Genomic DNA, 18324 nt, shown 5'->3' with positions numbered 1-18324 from the left:
TATATATATATATTTAATATATATATTTAATAAAAAAAAAAATATATTATATATATTATATATTATAAAATATATATATATATATTTTAATAAAAATATATATTTAATAAAAAATTTAATCATATATATATATATATATATATATATATATATATATATATGAAAAAAAAGTAAATGGATAAAGGGACAGGACAGGAAAACATGGTAGCTGAAGATTGATCAAAAACTGTGGGATGGTGTGTGCGTGTGTGTGTATATATATACATATATATTTATATAATCTTAGCTTGCATCACTGGCTAGGTAGTAAGCAAATGTTCCTTCAGCCTAGCAAAAATAACTATTATTATTAGGGTATTTTATCAGGATCACTTCAAGGACAATTCTCAAAAATACACAAAGTTTGTCTTTGGCCTCTAGGGTAATTGCTAATAGCTTTGAGGCTAACATATGCACTCAGAACTGTTTTTAATAAAACTCCTCTAACTGAAATAAATAAATACAATGAAAATAAAATAACTTTGGGAATAAAATTCCACGGTTTCTCGCTACAGGAAAAAGTGAAGGTGTTGACTATTAAGACTATTATAACTACATGATGGAGCTAAAGGGAAAATCCAAGCACGGTTGCCTGTTGTGTATGAGTGACCATGTTTGACAACCATGCTTGGTGGTTTCTCAGGCAGAGGAGCACAATCTGGCACATGGAATGTTCTCACTCTCAAACACACAAACCATACACATCATCAAAGCTCTGGGCCTTTCTTTGTCCATTCCACTTCTCTCTACATCACAGAAAAGACTTTTGCCTGAGGCTACACATGTTGACACTGAGGCATCTGGAGTTGCTCATGAGCAGACACCCACTCCATCCCCTTACATTTGGTTATCACAAAGCAGGAAAACAGAAAAGGAGAAGGGAAAGGGAGTTTGCGCTGTGTGTGTGTGTGTGTGTGTAGTGGGGATCTTCTATTAACATCTTGTGAGAACAGGCATGGCTGGACTCTAGCTTCCACAGGACCTGAGGGTACCTAATCTCACAGCAACATCTGGCAAAGGCTGGCCGTGCAGGAGACACATCAAGGCATTCAGCTATACAGAAGCTGTTAAGCAATTTCAGGGCTGCAGAAATAAGAATTTTTTCTTCTTCAATTCCAATGAGGTTACTATTGGAATGTGTTTGTTTGCTTACACCGAGTCTTTGACAGTATATGACAGCAAAACGGTGTCAAGCATTGTTCAAATGACAAATTCTGTTACTAGGCTATGCTAATGTGAAAGCAAATTACTGTTGGTGAAATATTATTTGGTCGTGTCAGTTCTGGTTCCAGAAGAAACTTTTGAACTGGCTTGTGCACTGGCCATTGCTATGTGGCCAAGATATATAGGACGCATTGGCCTACGTGTACTTTTTACACACTATTCTCATTCTATGTCTTCTCACCAGCTCTCGACAGCTGGTGCATGCTGGACTGTTGGATTAAAAGAAATGTCTATCGCAACAGGACGAAAGCTTGCAGATGCTCCATGCAATCTGACATGTTGCTGTGTTTGTTTTCTGCGGGCTGGTTTGCAGGAAAGCCCCTAGGTTCTCAGTCTTCAGAATAGAAACAGGAGCCAGAACCAGAACCGTGTCTGTCTGTTTCAGAATAGAAACAGGAGCCAGAAGCGTGTCTGTCTGAAAGCACCCTCTGAGTACCTGGTTGAAAGGCTGACCACCCAGGCTATAGGTGATCAGCCTTTTTAAGTCGGACAAAGTTTAAAAGATCCCATAAATGCACCATTTGTTTCACAGGCAAACTAAATCTAGGTCAATACCGCATCAGCAGTAGTACATCTAGTAATTCCTTGATCTTTGGTGTTCTTCCATTTTAAGGCTTTGCATTTCATTCACCAAAAAGTAATTTTTGTACTTTGGTTTTTATTTCACTTGATAAAGTCGGAGAAAATCCGATCTAATCTTATTTGGATTACACAATTTAATCTCCTTCAACTATGGACCTCTCCCATCTGTAATCTAGTTTTTCTAGCCAACTAGGTTTTTTTTTTTTTTTTTTTAACGTGTGAAAAGGGAAAAAAATGTCATTGCCCTTCCCCATAGCTAAGATTAGTTTGAAGGTCTGTGCGGCTCAGAGAGACGAGATCATTGGCCTTGATCAGATTGATAAAGATCAGTATGGCCAGTGCAGAACATCTCTCACCCAAATAAAGCGCAGGGTCACTAAATCTATCAGCCAATCCCAGGGGCAAGGCACCCCGACCTGGATAAGATTTGTGTGTGAGGCTGCAACTCTGGTCATGGTCAGTGAAACCATCAGACGGAGTAAATAAAACCTCTTTACCTGCAGTATTTCTACATGTAAATCTATGGTAGATGCTCAAGAATAGTAAAATTACAATACAAATGTGACAATTATTCTCAGGTATCTTGATAGACTCTCAAACTGTTTGCATAGTGTCCTCATGTCTGTGCAAAGTTTCACTCTTTATTTACCTAACCTGGATGATGAGGTAAATCTGTCCTTACGTACTACCACTGCTGTACATATGCATAGACCCAAACATGGTAGCATGCAGATGGCCAAATATGGCTGGCTCTTCGTAAGAACCAGGTCAGTGTCACAGCTGGATCATAAATCGCGGCCGACAAAGAACGAGGGCCACCGGCCACCTTCCAGGGGTGCCAGTCCCCTAGGGGTTTCAACAACGCGCCGCGTCATCAATCTCAACCAACCTTCGAACATGCGGTCACAGCACTAATTAGACCAAATACGGTCACAGGTAAACCCTAAAAATAGAGGGGACAGGAGCGCAGCAGCACCAAGAAAGTTTGGTAGCAGAGACATTAATGAATCCATCTGTGGGGCTGTCGTGCTGATACACAGCACGGGGATAATTTAGAACACAACTCATGTCACCAGTGTAATTACATGACTGTAGGGAAGGAGTGGAGGTGTGGGCATTATATTTACCCTCTATAACAACATCCTCATTAGAGACTGTCCCAATGTGCCAAAAAAAAACCCTAAAATTCCCAATTGCTGTCACCCACTTAGAGTCAGTGAGGACACAAGCCTAAACTGAATGTCTTCTTTCAACACACCTTACAGTTGTCTCAGAATGGAGAGTGCAACATCTGTTACTTGCTAAAGAACTTTGAATTATAGTATAAATGTGACCGTCATCAATCAAATGTGTTTAAAGAGGTAAATATTGACGGTACACTTGTCAGCATAAATGTCAATTTGGAAGTTGTCTTGGATTCATTGTCATCCCATTTGAGGTCAATCAGAGGACCTCCACTGTCTCTGCAGCTGCAGCTGGTGACGAGACTTCGACTATCTTGTTCTTTCCACTGACTAATTTCTTTTTGTTTTTTGTGTCCATTACTTGCATTTTATTTGCTGCTGTCTGTCTCACAACAGTGACGTAAATGTCAGATGCAATGTCACATGTGACTGTTCAGACTAAGGTTGCTTAATTACGTTGGATACGGGTCAAATTAAGTAGCACATGTGCAGGTGGTCTGGGTCGAATCTGGAAAAAAGCCGTTTACACCGTTGTAAAAAATCAGATATGGGTGATATCAAACTTTGTCCAAGCCAGGGGTGTCAAACTCATTTTGGTTCAGGGGCCACATACAGCCTGATTAGATATCAAGGGGCCGGACCAGTACAGTCATAGCATAATCTCCTGTAAATAACAATAAGCCCATCTTTTTCCCCTGTGTTTGTGTATTTTTTCAAAATTTTTCAAACAGGCCGGATTGAAAACCCTAGCGAGCCGGTTTTGGCCCACGGGCCGTATGTTTGACGCCCCAATCTAAGCACAGCCGTCACAAAAATCCTAAATATGCTCGACTATGCTATATCCTGTGCACCTCCTTTACCTCTCACACACAAAGGTTTGACGCTCCTCGCCTTGAGCCACATCAGTCTCGTCTGTCAGGAAGAGTTGCCGAAGGTTGTGTGATTGCTACCATTTATTACTCTTCCAACTTTAACTCTGACATTCACCCATCAAGGCACTGAGAAGAACTCGCTGTACGAACACCACACACACACACACACACCATCTTTGTCGATTCACATGCATAAATTCCACATATCAAGCAGAGGCCAAATATTCACTGTTAAAAACCTTACACTGATACAGTGACACACACCTGTGTATTTCCATACTACTGTGGGATAAACAACATGTGCTCTGCATTAGAATGAAAGACAACTGCAGCTTTAGGTGTGTTTTTTATCTTTAAAAACCCATTCACACACACACACACACACACAGAGAGAGAGAGAAAGTGAGAGAGAGAGAGAGTCATTTCCTGCCCTGGTTTAGTCTACGTGACAGATAATCTATCACCTTGGACTCAGCAAGGAGGAAATGCAACTGCAAAAAAAAAAAAAAAACTGCAAAGACACGCTGACACCTGCATCTATACCATTCCGCAGTGCAACGCCGAGAATCAAAACAGCCTGATCTTCCGGATCAGTGCGGAGTAAGCAAAGACAACTTCTTAGTACACAGCCCCTGAGCTATCGAAGCTTCTCAGAGGCCCCCACTGGCAGCCTAGGGTTACCGGTGTTGTACATGCAGGACAGCAATAAAAGACAGCATCGTAATATATTCTTGTCAGCTTTGACACTTTTTTTTTTGTTTGATTTCCAGACCACTTGGTCTTGTTTCAGTCAGCCTTCATTGGCGAGAAAAAAAATAAAAATAAAAAAACTAAAAAGACAGCATAAAATAAACAGGGAATAAAACAAGTGGACGTATTAGATTGTGCAACTTTTAGGTAATGTTTTGATTGTAAACGGTAATTTAGGCCCCTTTAAGTCACTTATAACCGCAGTCCAAACTGACAATGCTCCTCCCCAGATGGAGGACATAAAGCAGTGACACAGAGCCAGCATCAGATTCATTTACAGCATTTTTGGGAAGCCATCAGAGGGCTTGAGGAGCAAAACAACAGCCTTACCTTCAACAGCAAACTCTTCAGCTTCAGAGGTTGAGCCAACAGGGATACATGGAAAAGAGAAAAAGAGCAGACACATTACACATTAATGTTGTCTCCTTCATTGTTACACCAGTACAACATTAAAACTAAACACTTGCTTGACTTGCATGATTCTGCTACGCTCATGTATGAAACTACATACACCTGGCACAGCAAAATCCCAATAGTTGAAGACGCAGCATGACCTAAGGACACATGTTTTTCGATTTCAGCCCAGCATGACATTCCCTGTAGAGAAGATGGCATTTTGACATGCTGTTGTGAGACTGAGACCCTGGTCACCACTGAACACTGCTGTGAAAAGCTGTAGCGTGGTTGATAATGTTGAGGTAACTCTACGCTCATAGGTTCATGTTGTTGCCGGAGGTGGCAGACAAACATTTTGTACAGCATCATCATCAGCTCACAAAAAACCTTGACCCTTTTTATAAACTATGATGAACCATGAGATAGCATGATTATTTCTGGGTAATCAACATTGATAAATATGACCGTGAGGCAGAGACGTCACCGTCTGACCTCACTTGGCGCATCTACACAAATTAAATATTCAAACTTAGTTTTTCTTTTGGTGAATAACAGTGCAGGTTTATTTGCAGTGTGTAAAGGTGCTGATAAATGCAAACAAAAGACCAACTGATTGGATAAACGGTTGAGCTCATTAATTTTTTAATTGTGATAAATTCAAATAAAAATGTCACTTAATGGCGTTTTGGGATTTTAGTCATTACTATGGATCCTGACTGCGGACCGAACATGTCGAGGGTTGCTTTCTTATAGTTTGAATAGTTCTCATCCTCAGTAGTATCTATCAGTTGACTGATCCTAAGCTTATACAACTTATCTGACCCCACCTAAATTTGAAACCTCTATGAACTCATGATGGTGGTTGAGATGATATTTTAAGCTTGAAACTGAGCTTGAAACTCGTTCACAGTGTCTGTGAATGTGTATCTACTCTCTCTCTATATACATATATATGTATATACTGTATAAATGTGTATCTACTCTCTCTATATATACATATATATGTATATACTGTATATATATATATACACAGTATATTCTACAGGAAATTCTACATAGATGCATTAAAATGATATGATTATAAGCAAACAAAGACATTTTCCATTATTTCAGTTTATGAGGAAGACGTCACTCACGCATTCTCGTATTTCTCTGATGTCACCACTATCAATTTCTATGAAAGCATCTCCAAGGGGAATTTGACTCTAAACAATGATTTTAGAGTGGGATAAATCCCCATCATATACAGTATAAACCAAAGACATATCTTCACTGTTGACCTGTTTATCGTGGAGCCAGAAGGCCAAACAGCAAGAGGGGTGAATACCATCTCTCAAAAATATAGACGGTTCAGTGACTCAGGGCACAGCATTACCATTTTAAGACTGTAAACTGAGAAGTCAATGGAAGTTATGCATTTAAATAGCAGAAAGAATACCAGCAGGCTGTCTGTGAGGGGTTTGGCACGCACTCTCCAAGCACAAGCGTGGGGAGTGAGCTCGTCTGATGTAAAGCTGGAGTTGTTTGTATAACCACTGGCCATGACTCTGCCTTTCCTCTTGTCTCATCTCTGATCATAGTCTATCATCCCTTCTTTCATTGTTCTCCCTCATGTCCTCCTATCTCGTCTGGCTCCCTCCTCCTCCCCTTCCTCCGTCTATCTTCAGCTCTCCCTTTATCTTTGTAAAGCTGGAGCAAAGGATGTCTGATGTACAGTTGAGGTTTTTTCGTAAAATCAATCTCAGTGGCTGTCTTTCCTGTGTGCATCTATTCACACAGTCCCTCAAACATTCTCTGTCTCTTGGTTAAACACTCCTGTGAATGTTGTTATACGCAGCAATTTAACTCATTTGAAAAAAAGAAATATTTCCTTAACACCACAGTAACGGTTTTACATTTATGATTATCAACATTTTTAAGTCTTCTGTTTGAAGATCAAATCCACTTTTGACCATGGAAAACATTCACCAGGCCTTTGGCTTTTCAGTGAAAGGCTCAGCTTGTGATCAGAGGATTGTGTGTTCAATTACCAGTCCCTGCAGCGCAGTTGTGTACTGAGTTCACAATGACTGCTTCTTTTGCTTCCCGGCTGAAGTGAAATGCAAGCCACAGCTCCAGCTTCACTTAACTTCAGATGCAGAGGACAACTTTGTTGAAGCATTTTGGGGGTTTTTTTGTAAACAATGAAAGTGCGTTACTTTATTTATGTGCAGTGATGTTGCCCTCTGTTTGTACTTTCTCATTGTTTTGCTGGATTTTTTGGGGATTTTTTTTGGGGGGGACAGTTAACAGGACTATACGTAGTTACTATCATTACTAATCCATGATAGATAAAGTGATGTGATTATCACAACATGCAGAAGGTTCTAGGTTCAAGCCCCATAGGAGCCATGTATTCAGTGGTGCCTCCCGTGGCAGCCTGTGTGGGACTATTAAGAGATTTCAATTCAAGGAATTATTGTTAGCAATTCTGTAATAAATACTTTCATGGTTTGTGTATGGAAAAGGCAGAAGTACAATTTTGTTGTGAGATTGTTGAAGGGTGGCACTTTGGCCCAGAGGTAACATCTCTGTCATTGGTGTGGAACCCCAGGGAAGATCAAATCCCGGTTAGGGTTCCAGTGGACTCACCACCCACAGGAAGGTTGAGGGGGCCTTGTACGGTGATTTGGGTGGTGACTGCTGCCCCCGTGACCCGGTAACAGATATGCGGATGAAAATGGATGGATGGATGGAGATTGTTGTAGGTGTGCTGCAACACTGACTAACTGCGACTCAATGCTACAGCACAGCATCACACTGACTGATCCTGGGACATTTTCTCCCATCTAGAAGTCCCTGTCATGAGGAGCATTTATTGCATTCAAGAGGGGACCACAATTGCTCGTTGTGAGGGAAAAGAAAGAAAAAAAAAAACAGATTTGCTACTTTTGGGTCATTTCCTGCTGGGACTGCAGAGGAAGCTACCTGTGTTAACAAATACTTTCTGCATACCTTAAAGGAACAAAAAACATTATTTTAGTTGACATGGAAAGCAACCACCACTTTCAAGGCTGGTATCATTTTATGGCATTGATAGTTTTTGGGTTTTTTTTTTTAACCACCATTATCTTTAACACCTACCGTGTTTTTCATAATAGTGTTTCCCACATGGCTGTAGGCATTTAAGCTCCACTGGGATTTGAGTCGTTTGAATATACTTTCTGATTCACATGGGAGTACGCAAAAGGAAAGAAAGCTTTTCATATGCTATATGTACTTAAGTGGCATTCAGTGACTAAAAAGTGGCCCGAGCTTGAGATTAGAAAGAAGTACAGACGTCTGTGAAAACCTTTGATACTGACAAAATATACCGTAATTTCCGGACTATTGAGTGCACCTGAATATAAGCCACACCCACTAATTTAAAAAGAAAAGAAATAGTTGTACATATATAGGCTGCACCTCTCTATAAGCCGCAGGTGTCCACGTTGTAACATGGGATATTTACACAGACAGATTTTTTTTATATTACTTTTAATAAATAAATCCTTTTTTACCCCGAACAGTGCCTGTAACATGGCTAGTTACACGTTAGCTCTTTCCTGCTTCAGTGCCATATTATCAGCCACACCGAGCACAACAGAACATAAACAGAGTTTTAACAGCTCCTGTATAACCAACTCACGCTTCAACATGACAGGGATCAAACTGCTCTCAACTGTAGCTAACGCTCTCTCTCTGCCCCACGCACATATACGCATACAGCCATTCACAGAGACACATACACTACTACTAGTATAACACACAGTAGCCTACCAGAAAAGTCATTGATCGCTAGCGTTATCCTGTAAAAATCCATAAATTAGCTGCATCATTGTTTAAGCGGCTTATAGTCCGGAAATTACAGTAAACATCCCCAGGCTGAGATGTATTTATCAAAGAACACACTGACACGGTAACAAGTGTGTATTATACATCTCTAATTTAGCGCACTTACATATATATGACTACAGTAGTCAAGTAACCAGCTGTGGTGAAGCAATGAGAGTTGGATTCAGATGTGGGATGCAATTAAACAACTAAGCAAATAAAAAGTCATCCGGAAAGATGCAGTGCAGAAAAAGGTTCCCCCCCACCAATAAATCCCTGCAGGGTTTGGAGGCAAAATAGAGACTTTTCCCACCTAATCCTTTGTGAGCTAACTAAAGGATTTAGTCAGAGGAGCAGAACAGCTCTGCAGTAAAAACATTCACTATCACACCATATATTGGAGGAAGGCTACACACACTTAACTGTTCGTTAGATACAAGAACCACATTTATCTGTACTGTAAAGTCCTCCCATGGAGAAACGTTCAAAGCTGCTGCTTCAAATCTCCACTGACCTTTATTTAAAATACACCACAGAATTCTCATTAAATGAAAGATAAAGAAATCTCAAATCATTGTAATGTCCACACTGTGGACAGCATAAAGAAAACCAGCCCTGCTAGGCCACACACCCTGCAAAAATCAATGCTCCCCTCAGTGGAATCAATCCCACTTTGGAATCCACAGCAAGACGCATATTTTGACTTTGTCTTTTCTTGGTTTATTATTTTATTTAAAATTTTTTTTTTTACAGTTTTGGATATATTTTTTTAACTATTAAGAAAACATACATCAAAAAAGCTTCAATAACCACTGGATTTTGCTTGTTAAATTATGGCTAGATGGATGGATGAACGGATGGATGAACGGATGGATTAATAGGTTTTGCTATAAAAATTAAGTAAAATATGCTATGCTAGAGGTTCAGTGGCTACCAAAGTTTTTTGCCTACAGATCCTTTTATGTACCCAAACCAGACTGAGGAACCCTCAATCACATGAAAATAGATCCTTCAGCATCAGTGCAGGGAGTAATCGGCCTATATTTGTTATGCAGTCATATTGCACAGTTGATAAACCATCAAACTAAGAAACGAACAAAAAAATCCCAATAATACTTTTGCTGCATCAAAATGTTTGTGTGAGTCTTGGCATCTAAATCAAAAAGGTTTTGCTATTAAAATTAAGTAAAATATGCTATGCTAGAGGTTCAGTGGCTACCAAAGTTTTTTGCCTACAGATCCTTTTATGTACCCAAACCAGACTGAGGAACCCTCAATTCCCTAGACCTTGGGGGAAAAAAAAAAACACTTATGCTCAAATGACCTGATCAAACACATATATCTAGCCTGCATTTTATTATTTATTAAAATGTCAGCTTTTGATCCTGGATCAAAAGCTGACAAAGGAAATGTTTATTCACACATCTTTATTGCGTGAAATAATTCCATAAAAAAAAAAACAAAAAAACAAACTTCAAACTAGTGGCAGCTCCCACACCTGCAGCACACTCTAGGAATTTCTGCTTAAGTCTAATGCTGCCAAAAAACTACTAAAGAAGTGCAGCATAACGAAGGTTAGCACTGGCACAGCTTTAACCTGTTTAACTGGAAATGTTAAGGTAAGGATGATTTATTTACAAATATTTATGCTAAATATATGGTAATGGTCTCTTTATGCGGGGGTAGGATGTATTTGAAAATGTATGCAGTAGAGTCATGATGAATTAGTTCAGTTGACTTGTTTTTCTCCAGCTGCAGTATACCACACTTGGTTATTTTAGTTTAGACTCGGCCAAAAAAGCAAACAGTGAGTCTCCTGGAGCTGCATCCACTGCATCTATTTTCAGCGAATGCACATAAATAACTATGTTACCCACAGATAATCAATGGACCTTTGGAGTGAGAACCAGCTGTTTGTGCTTTTGGGTGACGGCTACAAACACAGAGGTGAGTGTGGGCTGCGAACGGCACAGGCGTGTTAGCCATCTTTGGTCACTTCTATTCAGTCATACATAATAAGTCATACACAGTCTGGTCACAAAAGGTGTCACTTGAAATGGAATGTGTGCAGTCCTTCAGAGTCAGGCTTTCATCCCATACTTCAAAAGCAGGCCATTATTTTACATGGCCCCTATCGGGTGACTTCCTGTGGTTGAACCGCACCATTATTTTGGCTGGCACCGTATTACCTCAAGAAGAGATTTCAAAAAGCAGCCAGGAGAGAAGGACGAGGGAGACAGTGTTCGTCTCCATTCAAGGCTATTGGACATGACTATAGACAGGCACCAAGAGGAGAAATCACAGCATTTGTGACTTACACAGAGAAAAGAATCAGAAAAAAAAAATTTAAAAAAAGACTGAGTGTGCATACATATAAATATATAGCTATTGCTCCAGACATATTCCTACTTTCTTTTTTCCTACATATAATTCTAACCACTGGCATTAGCAGTTGTTCAAATTATGAAAAAAAGCTTTCTTATACTGTCACATAAATTAAATTGAAGGGCAATAGAAAACAGTTCTGGGATTCTGGGTAAAAAAAAAAAATTGACAATGACAAAAAAGACAGTTCCGGCAATGTGAAAACGGTGTATTGGTAACCAAAACGTGGACAATTTGTATAAATGTAGAGCCAGGTCGTCAAACATAAGGCCTGCGGGCCAAAACCGGTCCGCTGGGGGGGTTCATTCTTGCACACTTGATGAATTTTGAAAGTGAGAAGATGCACAAACACTTCATGTTAGTGCTGTTTTGTACAATTAGATTCATTAAGTATGAATATACGTATATTAAAATGTACTTTTTGTTAATTAATATGAATATATATTAAAATGTACTTTTTGTTAATTAAGGTTATTCTGTTCTGATTGTACTGGTCAGGCCCATTTCACAGCTAATTAGGCCCTATGTGGACCCTGAACCAGAAGAACCATTCAACATGTCAATTCTCCTAGGATCCTAATTAGGGATGCACCAAAATAAAAATTCTTGGCCAAAACCAAAAATATGAAAACTAAGGCAGAAAACCGAAAACCAGAATCAAGGCGCTGCATTTGCATAAATTAATAATAAATAAATAATGAAATAATTATAATTTGCTTACGTCATCATAACTTTCTGTTTCAGTGGTAAAAGTCTTTCGGACGAAAAACGGAAATGTTCTTTTGGTCCATTTTCGGCCGAAAACTTTCGGTGGCCCAAAATTCCGTGCATCCCTGATCCTAATCTCGGGAAAACATCAGATGTTCTTTTTGAATTTCATTAAAGCGCGTCTTTGGGGAGGTAGATGTTTGACTGACCTGTCTGCAGTCCAGAATGTTCTTTTTGAATTTCATTAAAGCACGTCTTTTGGGAGGCAGATGTTTGACTGACCTGTGTGCAGTCCAGATCTGTCTCTTACAGAGACATTTCCATACTAACCCACTACTTGAAGAACACCACTATAAACTACTGTCCTATAGGAACGATCTCACACACACATTACGGAAAATTCACCACAGCGTCAGAGGGATCCTTGCACAGTACCGACTCATAAAACAAAAGCAGGTTTCAGGGTAAGGTAATAACTCGGGATATTAATGGAGGATTACATCCCTTCTGCCAATGTCATCACAGCTCTGTGAATAAAGGCAGGGGCCGACATATATCAGCGCAGACGGAAAAGGTTCAACAAGGACAAAAAGCGGCAGCTAAAAAGGAGCTACGGAAAAAAAAATTACGTTTACTTTCAGGATTTCATTCCAACTTTCTTTCAAAATAATGTGTGATTCATAACTTTGGCATTGAATCAGTTCACAATAACAGCCAGGTGGGTGGATTTTGGGCTAAAGAGCAAGAAAAAAAATAGAAGCAGTGGGACATTAATGAAATTAATTACTAAAATGTATGTTAATTTCTAACAACAAAAATGAGACTGTTGCTCTGGAGCTGCACTCCACCGGTGTCATTTACTTTATAATAACTTAGACTTCTTTGAATGAAATCTTTAATGTCTACAGTGTGACTCATGCTTCCTCAAATGTGAGTGTGGCAGATTTTCCCACTCTATTCCATGGTAGATTGCAGCAAACAACTTCTTATAACGACGACAAAGAGAGAGCGCAGACGCACAATACCTGTTTAATGCCTGCAGACACCCAGAGGCAGCAAACGTACACGTACAAATCAACAACGATTATTATTCAGAGAATATTAAATCTGCAGCACATTTGCAGAGTATCCACACAACTTGTCTGCCTGTGTGCGTGTTTGTGTGTTTACTGTGTCTCAGCGACGAGAGAGTGAAAGACAAAACTAAATGTACCTTTCCCCAATCATTTACGGGCACCAGCGTTGTTGTTTTTCTGTCCATTAGGCCCTTAGAGCCTGGCCGACTTAATGAAGTTTGATTTTCACTGCTGTTTATTTTTCACTACATTTAACCCTGATTTTAAACTCTCACGTGTGACTGTAATTAAAAATTCAGGAAATGGCTCTCACTTTACTTACATTTTTATACGAAAGTGTTACTGTTCCAGTTGAACCTTCGCCGTGGATGGATGGACGGATGACTAATATAAGAGCTTTCTTTTCTATAAATCTGGGTTTGATGAGTCAGCAAATAAAGATGGCAAAATCTGGTATGAACAAAAATGCGCCGAACAAATTAAATAATTATATAAGTGTGGTTTGGGATCTATTTTGATTTGATTTGACAACTGATAAAAACTTCAGTGCTGATTTTATCACAGGTAAGATTTTAAATTAAATTAAAAATATGAAAAAAAAAGAAAATATCAAAATCTGCATTTTATTCTATTTTTATCTTATTAAATAATTTTCACTTATTTCATCAACTAGATCTAAACTAAATACAATTTATTAAGTAGATTAATTAGTAATATTTGGTCCAATATTTGGTTTGGAATAAGAATAGGATGTGAAATTTACACATCACATTTTTAATTTGTACACAGTCACTTTTATCCTATTGCATCTATCCCTGAGTTTAAGCCTGTAAAAGCAGCCGAAACTACTGCTAAAGATATTAGGATTATGGCATTAGCACCATTGTTAAGCTGCTAAACTGACTCTGTCGAACAAAAGATAATTTAATCCTGCAATAGAAAGTTGTGTTTTGTTTTGGATTTCTTTTTCTTTTAAAAATCTGGTTTGGGAAAAGTACTCTTTTATAAATCAGTTCCTCCTGTAGAGCTCATTTGTATAAAAGTGGTACAAAATGGTATCAGCCCATCCTGGTGGCAGTGAAATCCGCATCTAAACCACAACTTGCTTTTCTCTGCCCGTTCCACATCAGGCAGATTCTCTACACTTCCCACAATTAATTTTTAACACCAACTGACAAACCAGTGTTGTTTGGTTTTGTAACAATGAAAAGCCAAACAACAGCTGAGTATATTAAATTTCATTTACCGAGGGAGAAGTGAATGCTCCGATGTGCCGTACAAACAAAACATTTCTCCTCGTTGCCAAGAATTCTGGTCTATAAAGTTTGTGTGAGCTTTTTCTTCATCTCTACAGATTCATGATTTTCTCTGTGAATTACAGCTTACCGCTGAAATGTGATGACAGACATAACAGCAGTGATGGACTGTGCCACCTTCTCTCTTTACATGTATTGAAATCAAAGCCAATGACTGCTAAGCATACATGTCTTTGTTTTGTTGTTGTTGTTGTTTTTGTTTTTTTTAAACGCTATTATATGTCATATGTTTCCAATGCATGTTCCGATTTGGAAATCGCTCTCATTGGCGAACACATGCCTCACGTCATAATGGAATTTTAAAAATGAGACGCTCAGATGAAACGAAAACCTCTTCCCACAGTCTGTTCAAATGGCAACATGTGTAGCTATCATGTTCTAGAGCAACAATAAGTGGATGGACTATTGGATACTTCCATATTTGAATTGGATTAATTCACTGGTGTTTTAATGCAATGAATGGAACCTTTTTGACAGCCTTAGTTAGCACATTTTTGAAGTTACTGTTTGTTGTGTTAATCGTGAATCTCTATTTAACAGGCAACGGAACACATTTTCACTGAACAATTACAGAGAAATATTTTGCAAAAAATCTCTTTGGAGAACTTAACGGTGCTAATGGCAGCAGATCCAGAAGGGGAGTTTTTGCCCATTCTTGCTTTGAAAACACTTCATTATCACACAACAGTGTGTCCCTCAGTTTTCATGCTGAAGCTGCTCTTTGTGTACTGAGAGGTCAGCGACTGGAGTGTTGCTCTCGTTTCACAAAGTACAGTTTACAGGTGGAAGCCGTGAATCACATCCACTCGAAACTCTCCATTCATTTGGTGGACTCTCAGAGCCCACGGACAATAGCCACGGATACACATTTAACTGTAAGCCCTCAAAAAAAAAAAAAAAAACAACAAAAAGGCTTTTTGTTTTTGTAGAAAACAACAATAAGGTGAAGCCAGCGTTTACAGCGTTTAGAGTCAGGGAGGTTGAGAGAGGACGACATTATCAGCTCCAGTCAATGCCTTTTCAAAGGCACTTCTCTATGTCAACATCGGTGATCGGACATCAAGCGGCTTCCACACCCAGGAGTTTTCACTGCTTGCACTAAGATTCTCAATGCCTGCGTAGAGAATATCTAATGCTTCACGTCAAAGAACTGCAGTGACATTGTGCCCTCTGGGTCCACCATCTCAATTCCCACCACCCTGACTGTCGCTCTGCAAGGCAGTAAATCTAGAAAGCAACTGCAGCCGTAGTGGGGTACACAATTTGCCTCCCGCTGAGAGTCTCCGTGCTAAAAATATGCAAACTTCAAATTTGCAGATGACTGTGGATATAGGGAGGAAACTCAAACAAGTCACATGGTGAAACAATAAGCTATCTAGTCAGGAAGTTGACGAAGCAGTGAACGCCGCCCGGTGACTGATAATAATATTTTGTTGGTACTTTGTTTTATTTAATGAATAACATTTTATGCTTGCCATATCCTTCGTCATAAAACAGGCTCTGTCCTGCAGTACTGTTATGTATAGTAACTGTATGTAGAGTATGTGTGGATGATTAAAGCACAAGGAAGGAGGAAAGCAACTGTAAAGCATGGGGGTCAAACATATGGCCCGCGGGCCAAAACAGGCCCACTAAGGGATTCAATCTGGCCTGCTTCATGATTTTTTTAAGTGACTACTTCATGTTGGTGTTGTTTTGTGAATTTGTTTTTTTTTTTTTTGTTTTATATTAGATATGTTTTTCACTGTTCTCGTGCTGATTTGCAGGAAAACAACAGGGGAAACATGAACATATTGTTATTTTTAGGTAACTATGTTTTGATTGTAATAGTGCGGCCAACTTGACATCTAATCAGAGCCGTATGTGGCCCCTGAACCAAAATAAGTTTGACACTCCTGCTGTAAAGGTAATAAAAACGACTACGGCTGCTCCATTAACCAAAGTCATATCAGTTTTGGTGAAACATTTGTCGATTCAGTTAGTTGATGCTCCGTAATGTCATTTTAACCCCGCAGCTACACACCAGTTAGCAAGTCTTTCCACTGTAGTTCACTGTCTCACTGTTCTCATGGGTAGTTCATTTAAGTAGGTCAATAATATCAGGCAATTCATTTCTGCGACAAGGACGGGAGTGAGATTTACTGTTAGATTTGTTCTGCTACAATACGAGTAATTTAATAAGACACATGGAGACGTGCCCTTAGCACTGAAAACACTAATGCCTGTTTTTCTTTCAACGTCACAGTGGATAGATGAGCCGTTTCCACCTCAGTAAGTCACTGTTTTGCAAAGACAGTTTGTTTACTAATGAACAAAAAAAAACCAACCTTAATTTCCCAACGAAAACACCCAAGGGATTAATAAAGTTTTATCCATCTATCCATCCATCCATCTATCTATCCATCCATCTATCTATCTATTTATCCATCCATCTATCCATCCATCCATCTATCCATCTATCTAGAAAGCAGGTGACAAGTGTTACATTTAAATGTGCTATTATTGTAAAAGCTCTGCTCACTTTCTGTACATCTTGCTGTGTTAACCAGGTTTGATCTCTTTATCGCAATATTATTTATCCTTAGTTTGATTTTTATTACTGAAACATTTGTTTCCCTTTAGTTTGAAACAGCCTTCAGTTAACGAGAAGAAAATAAAACTGTCCTCACTGTAGTTTGTGTTGAGCTCACACCTACACACTGCATGTTACGCCATTAACCACAGAGCTGTGCCACCTATAAAACACTGCATTGCAGTTTATTGCATATTTATTGTAACACAACCTAAGGAAGTATCTGTGACAGTACTGGGCGTTGGCAGTGGAGTAACATTTTTACAAGCCCCTGACCTTTGTGACATTAAGTTTGAGAATACGTTTTTGTTTTTTTTAGAATTTAATCAAACCAATGTGAGATACATTTTTAGTTTATATAAGCTTAATTTACTTCAGGAAGGTCAAGGTATAACCGGAAGATGTGATCTGACATTTCGTCAATGATAACCACACATTAGTATCGACATAAAAAGCTCACTGGGGGACAGCAAATCTTATCTTTGCAAAGCTAGGAGATGCGGAAGGCAGGGAGATAATGGAAAAGGGAGAAGCGGAAGAGAGGAGGAGGAGGAGGAAGAGGAGGAGGAAACTCTGCAGGAGAGGAGCTGAGGAAGATATAAGATGTAAGAAACCTTGGCAGGGTCCTTATTGCTTATGTGAATTAAAGAGCAGGTACAAAGTGAGGGTGTGAGTCTTCAAGGGTCAGTGAATGGAAACACATGGCACACTTTATTGTAGACGATAACCAACTATACTATAAATACTATAAAACTTTGTACTCAAACAGTACTCCCTCCTTCATAGACCTGGCACTAGAACTACATGAATAATTAAACCATATGGGTTAAAATCAGTATTAGGAAACAAGTTTCCACCAGGATCTTTACATACAGCATGTAAGCAGCGTTCAATCCTACTAGTGTCCCAGAAAAAAACAAACAAACAAACAAACAAAAAAAAAACTAAAGGACAATTTGAGTCTCCTTTAAATAAGATAAGTTGATTTCTAACATCGATAAACACTCAATCCCTTATTTTAGATTTTTCTTCTATCAAGCCTTATGTCAGATTTTGTAAATAACAAAACAAATAAAAGGTGTCGCAAAATAAAATATATGGTTATAAACGAAAATAAGGGTAAAGCATGTGTAATTGATAGCTCCATTACCTTGAAAGGATCTTGTGACATTGGCAGATTGCTAACAGAGCCAGCCGTCAAATTCTACTGGTACTTTTCTATTTGTGACAGTGTTTTATAACACCAAGAACATATTTTTACCAGAGCATCCATCTACAACCAAAACCACTACCAGATACATTGGCGTTTTAGCCATTATTTATGATCTTTAAAACCCATAAACAGCATTAGCTTTTGGTCGGGGACCA

At 39.0% G+C, this 18324-nt stretch overlaps 1 protein-coding gene across 6 annotated transcripts in view; it reads right to left on the bottom strand.

The window, feature by feature from the left end:
* The window catches only part of nrxn2b (neurexin 2b), a 572664-nt gene that overhangs the window by 460301 nt on the left and 94039 nt on the right, over positions 1-18324 (bottom strand). For all 6 annotated transcript variants that reach the window (XM_017033577.2, XM_025054502.1, XM_025054515.1 and 3 more), the window contains exon 3: positions 4982-5002. In XM_017033577.2, coding sequence (XP_016889066.1) covers positions 4982-5002 — 21 coding nt within the window. The remainder of the gene's footprint in view (positions 1-4981; positions 5003-18324) is intronic.

This window comes from Cynoglossus semilaevis, chromosome 1 (genome assembly GCF_000523025.1).
Source record: "Cynoglossus semilaevis isolate Cse_v1.0 chromosome 1, Cse_v1.0, whole genome shotgun sequence".
Taxonomy (NCBI): Eukaryota; Metazoa; Chordata; class Actinopteri; order Pleuronectiformes; family Cynoglossidae; genus Cynoglossus; species Cynoglossus semilaevis.
Note: the sequence above shows the minus strand (reverse complement) of the source record. Positions and strands in the feature narration are given on the sequence as shown.